We start from the raw sequence: 11,545 nt of genomic DNA, 5'->3' as shown, positions 1-11,545 counted from the left end.
GTTTGTGTGTGTTTGTTTGTTTGTTTGTTTGTTTGATTGTGTGTTTGTTTGTTTGTTTGTTTGTTTGTTTGTTTGATTGTGTGTTTATTTGTTTGTTTGTTTGATTGTGTGTTCGTGTGTTTGTTTGTTTGTGTGTTTGTTTGTTTGTTTGATTGTGTGTTTGTTTGTTTGTTCGTGTGTTTGTTTGTTTGATTGTGTGTTTGTTTGTTTGTTCGTGTGTTTGTTTGTTTAATTGTGTGTTTGTTTGTTTGTTCGTGTGTTTGTTTGTTTGTTTGTTCGTGTGTTTGTGTGTTTGTTTGTTTGATTGTGTGTTTGTTTGTTTGTGTGTGTTTGTTTGTTTGTTTGTTTGTTTGATTGTGTGTTTGTTTGTTTGTTTGTTTGTTTGTTTGTTTGATTGTGTGTTTATTTGTTTGTTTGTTTGATTGTGTGTTCGTGTGTTTGTTTGTTTGTTTGTTTGTTTGTTTGTTTGATTGTGTGTTTGTTTGTTTGTTTGTGTGTTTGATTGATTGATTGTTTGTTTGATTGTGTGTTCGTGTGTTTGTTTGTTTGTTTGTTTGTTTGTTTGTTCGGAAGCAGCGCCCTAACGAGCGGCCGCGGCACGTGCGGCCGCGAATCGTCCAATCAGGCTCGAGGACGGAGCCGGTGCCGCCGCTCGCGCGCGCGTCACGCGGCGGCACCGGCGGCACCGGCGGCACGCGCCCACTCCCTCCCGCGCCTCCCCGCGCCCCTTTGAATCCAGACACACACGCGGCGCCGGAGGAGGAGACGAAGAAGAAGGAGGAGAAGACGAAGAAGACGAAGAAGACGAAGGAGAAGGAGGAGAATACAAACAAACCAGCCCAGCAGCCCCCGGGACGCCGCCATGGACGAGCTGTTCTCCGCGTGTCTGCTGAACGTCGCCACCTGGGAGGCTTCCTTCGAGCAGGTAGGAGCCCGAGCCGTGCCCCGTGCCCCGTCCCCCTTCCGCCGCCGCCGCCGGAGGACGTGCGCCGGCGCGCCTCGTCTCGGGCGTCGGTGAGGCGACGAGTGACGTCGGGAACTTGTCGATTTTCCCCAATTAGGGGGGGTCCCGTGACGTCACGCGTTAATTGCTCCGGGCGGACCGCCGCAAACTACAGTCACGCGTCAAACTTTTCGAGTGGACTCGGCGATGGAACGAGACGTTTTCGTTTTTGTCTCGTCAAGTGTCCTTGGGTGGCTGGGAAGGCACCGAGGAATCCAAGTTCTTACCATTATTACCACATTTATTATTATAATATTTATTGACATCATATTATGATCATCATCATTATTATTATATTTATTTGTATTCTCTTATTTATTATTGTTATTATTATTATTATTATTATCATAATTACTATTCTGATAATATGTGTTATTTATTATCAGAATCAATAAATGATGAATATTACATTGAACTTGACAGACTTAGAAAAGTGCAGCGTAAGGGCAGTTGAAGTCATAACACCGAAGCAAAATTTCGGGGGGGGGTCGCAACGGATCCAACGTCAGGGCAAAACTGGCGGCGACACGGACACGCCCCGTGAGATGCCAAAGCGCGGGTTGTAAACCGAGAACGGGCCAAACGTCCATCTCCGTCCGACTGCTCTATGTTGAAACACACTTAGACGGATATGAATACTCATGTCAGCGTCGTTTACCTTCGGCGGATCTATGATGATGTGTTGGACATGACCGAGAAATGAGCCATGAAATCATTTCCGTGTCTGCACACGACTGTTGTTACAGGCTGTGACCACTCTCCTTCCGTCCAGCTCTGCTTCCCGCTTGGGATCGAGGGGAACACCTATTGCTTGGAAATAAAACTAGAATGTTTGTCAGGAGTCCGACCCATTCAAACCTGCAAACAGTGCTTTGGCATTCCTCAAAATTTTCTTTAAGATTTGACATTCAGTTATTACGTGCATATAGGTGCGTGCAATTATTATTGACGCAGCGGTTTGGTTGAGGTCTCTTACAGCGTTTTCGGACCGAACAGTTGTGGCGACTCCCTGGGGGGGATTCAAGGGATTCTTTCCTGGTTGTATTCACACTGCGCTGGAACTCTGAAGTGCCGTCAGCCAATGGGGTGTCAGCGTGAGTTCTGTGTTTTGTTTACTCTGCAACTTTCAATGGTTTCACCTCGTCAGTCGAGCGAAATCTGTTTCTGAGCAAACTTCAGGCGAGAAATGAGCAATCCAGCTGCTGACTCTTCGCTCATATCAGATCCACTAAGTTTGTTTCCGACTTTCGTAAGGCACGAGCTCACGGCCGGACACCACACAGGCATTTTTTGTTTAATTCGGTGAACGTCGGAAAATAAAACAAGTCAAATAAAATACGTCCGTCATAAAAATACAATTTTTTATTGTTTTTTATTTTTATCATTTATTCATTTATTTATTTATTAGCGCTGAGCGTACGTGGGCTGGTCCCCACCCAGAGTGATGCCACGCGTCCACCGTGCGAGGGACCGTGGCCTCACGTCTGCACCAATCACCCTGCACCAATCACCCTGCACCAATCACCCTGCACCAATCACCCTGCACCAATCATCGTGCACTTACGTCACTGAGGTTTTCTCTTGTGCCGGTTAGTCCCTGCCCTGGAGTAGGAGCTTAAAAAAAACAATCCCTCAAAACAACTTTCCAAGAACTACAATCGTTCCTAGTTCCCCAGCGCAGCACAGCAGTTTGGTCTCTAAATCTTCTTTAAAATTTGACATTCAGTCATTATATACATGTGTGTGTGTGTGTGCAGTTGTTATTAATGCAGCAGTTTGGTGGAGGTCTCTATAACAGCCTTTTTTTTGGACAAAACAGCTCTGGGGACTCCCTGAGAGGAACTAGGAACTGGGGAGGTTCCCCCGAGAACTAAATACATCGACAATAAAAATATAATATTTATTGTTTTTTGTTTTTTATTGTTTTTTTATTTTTATTTTTTTATCGCCGCCGAGTGTACGTGGGCTGGTCCCCGTGCAGAGCGATGCGGCTCGACCGGTGGACCTACCTCAGTCCGAGGGACCGTGCACTCACGTCACCGAAGGTTCCTCTTGTGCCAGTTCGTCCCTGCCCTGGAGCAGGAGCTAAAACAAAAAGTCCCTCAGGAACGGCGTTCTAAAAATGACGATGGTTCCCAGTTCCTGCAGCGCAGACACAAAAAATGGGACTGTTCCTCCAAAAGTTCTTAGAACTATGAAAAGGTTCCTGCGGTGCGAAAACGCCCGAAGTCAGTGCTTATAAGAATGAAGACTTTGTAGTTATAGCAGTAACATGAGAGCAGCTTGGGGGGAAAAAACAGCCATTTCATCTGTTTGATTCCAATTTTATTATCCCTGAAAAAGCAGCCGAGTGGGCTGCGTTGGTCATGTGCAATTTCCCGGACAAACAGGAGAGATTCCGGTCAAATATTATCTGTGTTTATTGAGCATAAAAATGGTTGACAAGCAGGATATATAGAGAATGACATCATCAAGGCATGTGGATGTATAATATTTTTCAATTGAATATTAAAAATAAAACAAGTCCCGTCAGTCAACGCCGTTTCAAAAATAAATAAATAAGAATTACAAATAGTACTACTTGAGATCCAATCATTTCCGTTCGTGAACAATGAGTAACAAGTGCAGCCGCTTTAATAATCATTTCACAAAAATACTATTTTGATCAAATCAAAAACAAAATAAACATGGCAAGTAGGTCTCAATAAATAATTAATTTTGTGGTGCGTCTTCGCCGGGACGTCCCGTCGACATGTTTTACACAATGAATATTTATCGTCTGCTTTGGGTGGAACTTAAATATCCCCAAAAAACCACCAAACTATGGATGTTTGTGTCCCAACGACACATCATCTTTGTAGACGCTGCGGCTCTGTCTCCGCTCTGTGTTTACTGTGTTTACAAGCGCAACCTGCGCACGAGGGAGGGGGCGGGGCTTAGTTCTATATCGACAAGCGTGATTGGTCAGAGGTGAATGGTCGGCTTTAGATCGTTCCAGCTGATTGGCTTCCCGTCGCAACTTGCCGAGAGAGCGGAAATGAACAGATCCGCGGATTTTTTTTTTAATCTCAATGATCCACCCAGCAGCAACTCAAATTGTGCTCGGGTGGGAATTATTTTCACCGGACATTATGACCAGATTTAAACTTGTCGGACTTCAACAGATTTTCCCCGTTCAAAAAAACGGCGATTTCCGGGTAACGGAAACGCCGGTGCGGGCGCTTTGGCGACCTACCGACCTCCAATCAAGGCTCCAAGTCGCACACCCCTGCGCCGAGGCGATCCCAGTGTGTTCATGACCTTCGCTGCATCCGGGTTGATGCTGCAGCCTCAGGAGGTGATAAGACCTTGACTCGTGTTGTTTTGTTTTTTGGAATCCGTGTCGGACATCAGGTGAATCCATCCGGGTGTGAACTGCGGAGTGAGTTTTTTTTTTTTTTTTTCGTATTCGAAGGACAATTGATGCGCCTGCGGGGAACTTCACGGGGTGTGATTTGGCTCCCGGAGCGCGAGGCCTGCATGCGTTGCGCGCGGAGTGGCAGTGAGTCTGGGGATAATTAACTAATTCATCTCTCTCGCCTCAAACGTAATCAGTTCTGCCTTTAAATTACACTTATGCCTCGGTATGAAATCCCTCTTAATTTGCTGCATTCCAATTTGCGGAATGTGCAAGGCTGTAATCATCCGCTACAATAACGACAGTGAAATCATTCTCGATGAATGCCGAGAGCGCTTCGGGCTATTAAGGAATTTAAGCTCACCGATTGATGCCAAAATATTTGATTCCGAAATGACTGATTCTGTTTGGTAATTTGTCTGGATGCCACTGTGAGAGCTCAGGATATACCGCATGTGCATCGGGTATTTCTCTGCAAGCGGTGCCCGGGTTTGTGCTGCAAGTGGAGGAGGACGTCCAAACAATGAACCTCCCGTGGTTCAGCAGACCATAGTGTACAACTCATCAGAAATTAAAGAGGATTAAACCTATGAAGCCTGAGCTGGTGATTGGCAGGCTGAGAACGCTGCTGACGCGGTTATTTGTGCGCAACAGCAAGAAAATATGACATTACTTGAAATCACGAATCATAATCAGCATTTAAAGGCGCAGCTATTAAGCCCCGGATGCGGATTCTATGTCTGTGTTCACACTGCAGGCAAAAGGAGCCCAAATCACATTATTGGCACCAATCACATCGAATCTTATCTTTTAAATTCGGAATGGGGCCCTAATTGGATACAGGTCGGATTTTGGTCTGAAATGCGACCTCGGTCTGGAATTCCTGACACACTCCCGTCGCTCTAGAACAGGGGTTCCCAACCTTGTTATTATCACCGGGCCGGACCGCAGCGCACAGAATGTGAAAAAAAAAGAGTACCCCTGTGTTCCGAGGATAAACTGACTTCCCCCCTGACTCAGCCCCTGACTCCGCCCCTGGGACCGGTGAGCAGAGTGGGTCGCACCCGTATATAGTCCCCCCTTATACAGCGTGGGGAGGGATATAGGGCGACCCAGTGAGGGGGAACCCACACTCGCTGCCTTTTATGAATAGCACCAGATCTAAAAGTGTGTGTGTGTGTGTGTGTGTGTGTGCGTGTGCGTGCGCGCGGCCGTCCGTCCGTCCTCTGAGGGAGCGATCAGGGCGCAATTTGCACGCGTTTTGTTTTTATTTTAGCGGTATTTTATTTGACAAAATGTCCTGAATGAACCAAACAAAAAAAGCACCGTGCCCCTGATTTAATCTGCGAGCTTGATCCGATCTCAATTCAGGTTTCTAGGCCTATGTATGTAATGTCCATATACTGTCCATATATACCTAAAATTACTTTTTCCAAACCGTTATCGAACAGCCACATTACTGACCAAATTATTCCACGTTTAAAGAAGAAGAAGTTTTCAGCATTCGAAGTTATCAGTGTTTCCACTAATCACCGCAGAATGGATCTTTGAGTCTTCACAGTTGCTGCGTCGCGACTCCGTCAGAATCACAATCAGTTTGTCCAATTTTTGTCGTGGTGAGAAATCGGTGCGTTTCTCTGCATACAATCAGCATTAGAAAAAAAAAATAAAAAAAAATTAACAAGTCAAATAATAATTAGATAAGATAAAACTGCATTTCTGACAGACAACTCTTAGATTTCATTTAAAATTATCTTTTATTTATTTAGTTTGGGCGTCGGGCCTCGAATGCTCATCACTGCCGGCGAGGTCTGCATGCGTAATGAGCTAGAAATACAGGAGTGATGAGCTCGAATCCCCCCTTGGGAGAGAAGAGTAGAGCCCAACAGGTGGAGGCAGGGGAGGTGGAGGGAGGCCAGCGACGCAGGGAGGGCGGGAGGATTTGGTTGCTTGAATAAATAAGGGCGTGGAAGCGTGTGGCTCTGTCGAGTGGCGAGCTACGCCTCCCGAGGGAAACTCGGGTGTTTTGGCAGCAAAAAGAAAAGTGCAAATGTAGAAAATAAATATAATTTTTTTTATCTTGTATTATAAAATACAAATAATATAAATTACCAATAAAAGTGTCAACCTGTGATGGCAGTAGTAGAAATAATTATAGAAGTATGGTTACGTTATAGTACAATTGTATTTTTATATATATATATATATATATATATATATATATATATATAAAACGATTATAATAGTAATAAAAAAAAAGCCAAATGCAAAACTAAATCGTCCCTTATTGAACTTCAGGCTCATGACTCAACTTAGGTTTCCACCGTCCCTTTGTTAATGAATGAATTAATTTATTTTTCGGATAAAATTAATGTACAAAGAGCGGGTCATCAGCCCGGCCAGCATGCGGCCAACACACGGTCATTAGCCACGCGTATCCCTCCCTCGCTCCCTCACCCCCTCGCACGCTCACCCTCACCCCCTCTCACGCTTTTTCGACGGCGAGGGGGGAGTGGATAAATAAATAAGAAAGTGGAGGGAAACGTTGACACAGCCTCTCCTCGTGGCCACATTACCCACTCATGCCTGAGCGCCGGGTGAAGGCCCTACATTATTCAGCCACAGCCACAGGACACTGTGTGTGTGTGTGTGTGTGTGTGTGTGTGTGTGTGTGTGTGTGTGTGTGTGTGTGTGTGTGTGTGTGTGTGTGTGTGTGTGTGTGTGTGTGTGTGTGTGTGTGTGTGTGTGTGCGTGAAGAGCCGACATGGAGATCAGTGAACTGCACCAGGGAAGAGGCTTCACTTCATTACCACATGAACTCTCTCTCTCTCTCTCTCTGTCTTACTCATTCTCTCTCTCGCCGTCTAGACCCCTCTCTCTCCCCCTCTCTCTTTGTTTTATCGGTAATCTCTCTCTCTCTCTCTCTCTCTGTTTTGCTCATTCCCTCTCTCTTTGTTCGGCTCATGCTCTCTCTGTCTGGACCTCTCTTACTCTCCCTCTTTTACCCGTGATCTCTCTCTCTGTCCCCTCTCCCTCTTGCTTTCTGTCTCTCCCCCTCTTTTCTTTTAGCATCCCCTCTCTTGCCCTCCCTCCCTCTTCGTGCCACCAGTTCTCCCCGCTCTCTTTGGTCTTTCACCTTTCTTCTACCCCGTCTCTTTCTCACCCTCCCTCCCTCCCTCCCCCCGGCGATGGGGGAGTTGCTGTCCGTGGTGCTGAAAGTTGCATCATGCATTTTGTACGTGTCTCTCAGAATTCCACACTTGGATTCCTGTCCGGCCGCCGCCTCCCTTCAAAACCAATGTATTCAGTTTGCCGGACAAAAAGCAGCTGCCGGACCAGGTCTTCAAGCCTTGCAGGGGGGCCCGGTGCGCTTTTAGATGTTCACAGGATTGTGGTTTGTTATTATGGTGTGTGTGTGTGTCTGTGTGTCTGTGTGTCTGCCTGTTTGTCTTCCTGCTTAAGTAAGATTCATAGCGAAGCTCCTGTTGCATTACCACTGACTCGGCATCCGGGTTAAATCAACACCGCTTTGTTTGCACTTTTATCCTTTGAATCTGCATTCGGCAGGCGTTGTGTAGGTGCCGCCTGCCTGTTCCCCCCAAAACACTGGACCGGAACCGGTTCAAGATGTTGAGTTGTTTTTTGAGACCGTGTGAACTCGGGGACCTGTGGTGTCAGACGTTGTGGATCTGGCCTCTCAGAAGCAGCAGCCCCGCCTGGGTTTTCATGCACGAGAAAAAAATAAATCCCATTACTTTAGTAGCTGTACCGTCGGCGAAAAACACCTTGTTAATCGGAGTTCGTGGGCAGCCAGATTTGTTAAAGTGGTAATCCATAAGATCTTCTGTGCACAGTGTCCCCAGAATTACATTTTTCATCCCCCTCAACATCAGAAGTATGCCAGAAGTATGCCTTTTCTGAAAGACTGATTTGTTCCACTTTTTCTAGGTCACTTGAGGTGATGTTATGATCCAGGTGATCTTTTTTTAATCCGAGGGCGCTGGCTTTTTTTTTTTTTTGGGGGGGGGGGTGGATGCTCATCCACATCGACCGTTTACTGACCGCAGCATTTTGTGGTGATGGGAAAAGGCAGCAGCAGTGAAACGTCCCTTCACTGGCTCCGCTCTCAAGCTGTAGTTAGAAGTTGCATTATCTGCCTTTCGCAGCCGCTTAGTATACTCGCTCACTACTTGACTGAAGTATTCCCCCCTGAATCTGCTGGCTTTGGTCGTTCCTTCTGGTTAACCTTTTGGGTTCTGGAAAAAAGTCCCAAACACCCTGTGATCTAGGGCCCTTTGAAAACCTGGACATTTCTCTGCGTTTTGGCGTTTTAGGTCACTGGAAACTAAGCTTTCCACGCCTTCCAGGGTGGGCTTTTTTTTCAAAACTCTTGTTTTCCACGTATTCCCATGGACAGGTTAATCAGAATCAGAATCAGAAATACTTTCATAATCCCAGGGGGAAATTACTTGTTAAAACGGAGCTTCTTGAATATGCTGACGTCATGACCTCAATTTGCGTCAGGAACGTAGGGGCTGCGGCCTGACGACCGTTTTGTTGTTCTCCGTGTCTCCATTAAAAGTTTAAAAGTCTCTCCAACTTTAGGAATCACGCTCTTACCGTGTTGTGTATGAATATTAAGAAGAAGCTTAATATCCTTTATCTTCTATCTATAAGTTAGTGTTGAGCCCTGAGGAGCTTTAGATCCTCAGGGCTCAACACTAACTTTTGAAAGTGGTTGCCAGGCTGGCAACCATGCTTCAGCTTTAGGTTGGCTGAAAATATAAAAATATGTTTGAAAATATGTAAATATGTTGAAAATATGTAAACTGAAAATATGTTTGCTATTTTTAGTCACCCTGTATTTTGAGAAATTAAGATGCAATGCAGTTATACGTCTTCCTAATAATAAAAATGACATAAAATAATGATCAAAAGCTTTATAACATTAACCAAAAAATGTCTGTGCGGTTAGCGTTTGATCTGATACTTTACAGAGTCTGAATCTTCAGAGGAGAAGGAACACAAGTCAAGGCAGACAAGAGCTGTGATAACACGGACTCCTCTGTTGACACTTATAACCTGTCTGTCTCTCTCTTACACCCACATGCGCACGCTCACCACACGGACGAGACGAATCTCAACGGTCCTGTCTGTCCCCTCATTGATAACAATGGTAAATTCTTATTAGCATCTTTCCATTTAGAATCAGAATCAGAATAGTCTTTATTGCCAAGTAAGTTTACACGAGCAAGGAATTTGTCTTGGTGTTTGGTGCGTACATGAAACACAAATGTAAAACAATAAGTAAAATATATAAGAATATGTACGTATAACCCGTTGACATACCCATTCAGTTTAAGGGGTAGTGGGGGGGGGGCTTGTTGATGAGGCCAGTTGCAGACGGGAAGTAGCTCCACCAGACGAGGTCTGATCCATGCTCATTATTTATGCAAATATCAGAACTGGTTATTGTATTGTAACAGCTATACGTTGACTGATTTGACCAAATTGAATAGAAAACGACAAAAATGAAGACATTTCCTGTGTTTATTTTTGGTTTGTAAGTACACAATATCGTTTCAGTTAGTTTTCATATTTTTCCGTCTGGTTTTAACTCATGTTTTTTTTTTTTTGTTTTCTTTTTCCCACATCTGGTTTTTAAGTTTAGTTTCAGTTAACCGAACAGGGCTGCAAACACATACAGTATATGGTTAAAAAAAAACCGCTCTGAAATAAGCTTCTACTCCTTCCAATGAACACATCACTTCCGACACGCATTACAGTTTTCCGAGCCTGTGGACGCAGCCATCGCTTTGGAGTAGTCAAAAAAGACGAAACTCTACGGGTTGGTGTGGGCGATTCACACAAGTTGCCCAAACTGACGTGAAAAAAAGCGAGATGTTTGCATCCCTGACTGTAATAACCTTGTGCTATTGCCCTTCACTGGTGCCTGTGTGCACCGGTGCACACGTGAGTACAAATGCACGTGCAGCGTTCTGGTTCTCACTGTGACAGCAATATTTCACTAATGCAACACTTTCTCTTTTTTTTTTGGGGGGGGGGGTGCATGTTTTGTGTTTTGCTGTCCCCATTTTTGATGTTAAAAAGTGGTTTTCAAAGGGGGGCAAACCAGAGGCCGCAAAATGGTTGCCACTTGACTCAATCTTACTGTACTCCTAATTTTCTTCTGTGGCCTTTGACATCGAGTATTATATTAATAATAATGATAAAAGCTTTATTTGTACAGCACACTTTAAAAACATGCTTTACAAAGTGCTTTGACAGAGAAATAAAAGCGGAGTGTTCGGATCATGAAATTTAAAGGCAAAGGAACATTAAACAGTAATGAAATTCATTCATTAGATTGTAAAAGCAGATAAAGACAGAAAAAAACAAATAGATACAATATGATGATCAGAAATATAAATAAAAGGTCAGTAAATAAGTAAGTGAAAAATAAAATAGATAAAAAGAAAGGGGGCGACGTCACATCAAAGCAGATGTATAAAAATGGGTTTTGATAAGTGGCTGACTCAGCCGTTTCTCCTCAGGCAGGTCCTTCCAAAGTCGAGGGGCCCTGACATAAAAGCCGTGGTCACCTTTCGTTTTAGACTTTGGAACAGCCAGGAGGGCCCCGCCTGAGGATCTGGGGCTGCGCACTGGCTCATACGGGTTCAACATGTCTGTTTTGTAGCTTGAAGTCAGACCCAGACGTGCTTTAAAAGTGGTCAGTAAAATCTTAAAATCGATTCTGTACCGAACAGGGAGCCAAGGGAGAGAAGCCAGGGTGGGAGTGATGTGATGTCGTCTTTTGGAACTGGTAAGAAGCCTCGCTGCTGCGTTCTGAACCAGTTGGAGGCGGAAGAGTGACTTTTGGTTGATGCCAGAAAGGAGGGAGTTACAGTCGTCTAGTCGTGAGAAAATTGGGGTGTGGATTACTTTCTCCACGTCGCTGTGTGATAGTATTGGTTTGATTCTTGAAATGGTTCTCAGTTGAAGGAAGCAGGTATTTTTTTACATTTGCTGTTCCAAGTTTAGGTCAGTGTCAAACAGTACTCCCAAGTTTCTGGCAACAGATTTAATATTTGGCGACAGAGTGCACATGCCACTCTCAATATGATGTTGAATTTGGGGGAGTGAAC

The 11,545-nt window shown here is 44.7% G+C and overlaps 1 protein-coding gene across 2 annotated transcripts in view; it reads left to right on the top strand.

Annotated features, from left to right (window-relative positions):
• Positions 1-833: 833 nt before the first annotated feature.
• Positions 834-11,545, top strand: part of ppargc1a (peroxisome proliferator-activated receptor gamma, coactivator 1 alpha) — a gene marked incomplete at its 5' end in the record, with an annotated part of 354,975 nt that continues 344,263 nt past the window's right edge. For both annotated transcript variants that reach the window (XM_080022955.1, XM_080022954.1), the window contains one exon: positions 834-925. In XM_080022955.1, the coding sequence (XP_079879081.1) occupies positions 863-925 (63 nt within the window). The remainder of the gene's footprint in view (positions 926-11,545) is intronic.

This window comes from Zeus faber, assembly GCF_960531495.2.
Source record: "Zeus faber genome assembly, chromosome: 22".
NCBI lineage: Eukaryota > Metazoa > Chordata > Actinopteri > Zeiformes > Zeidae > Zeus > Zeus faber.
This window is presented reverse-complemented; position numbering and strand designations above follow the sequence as displayed.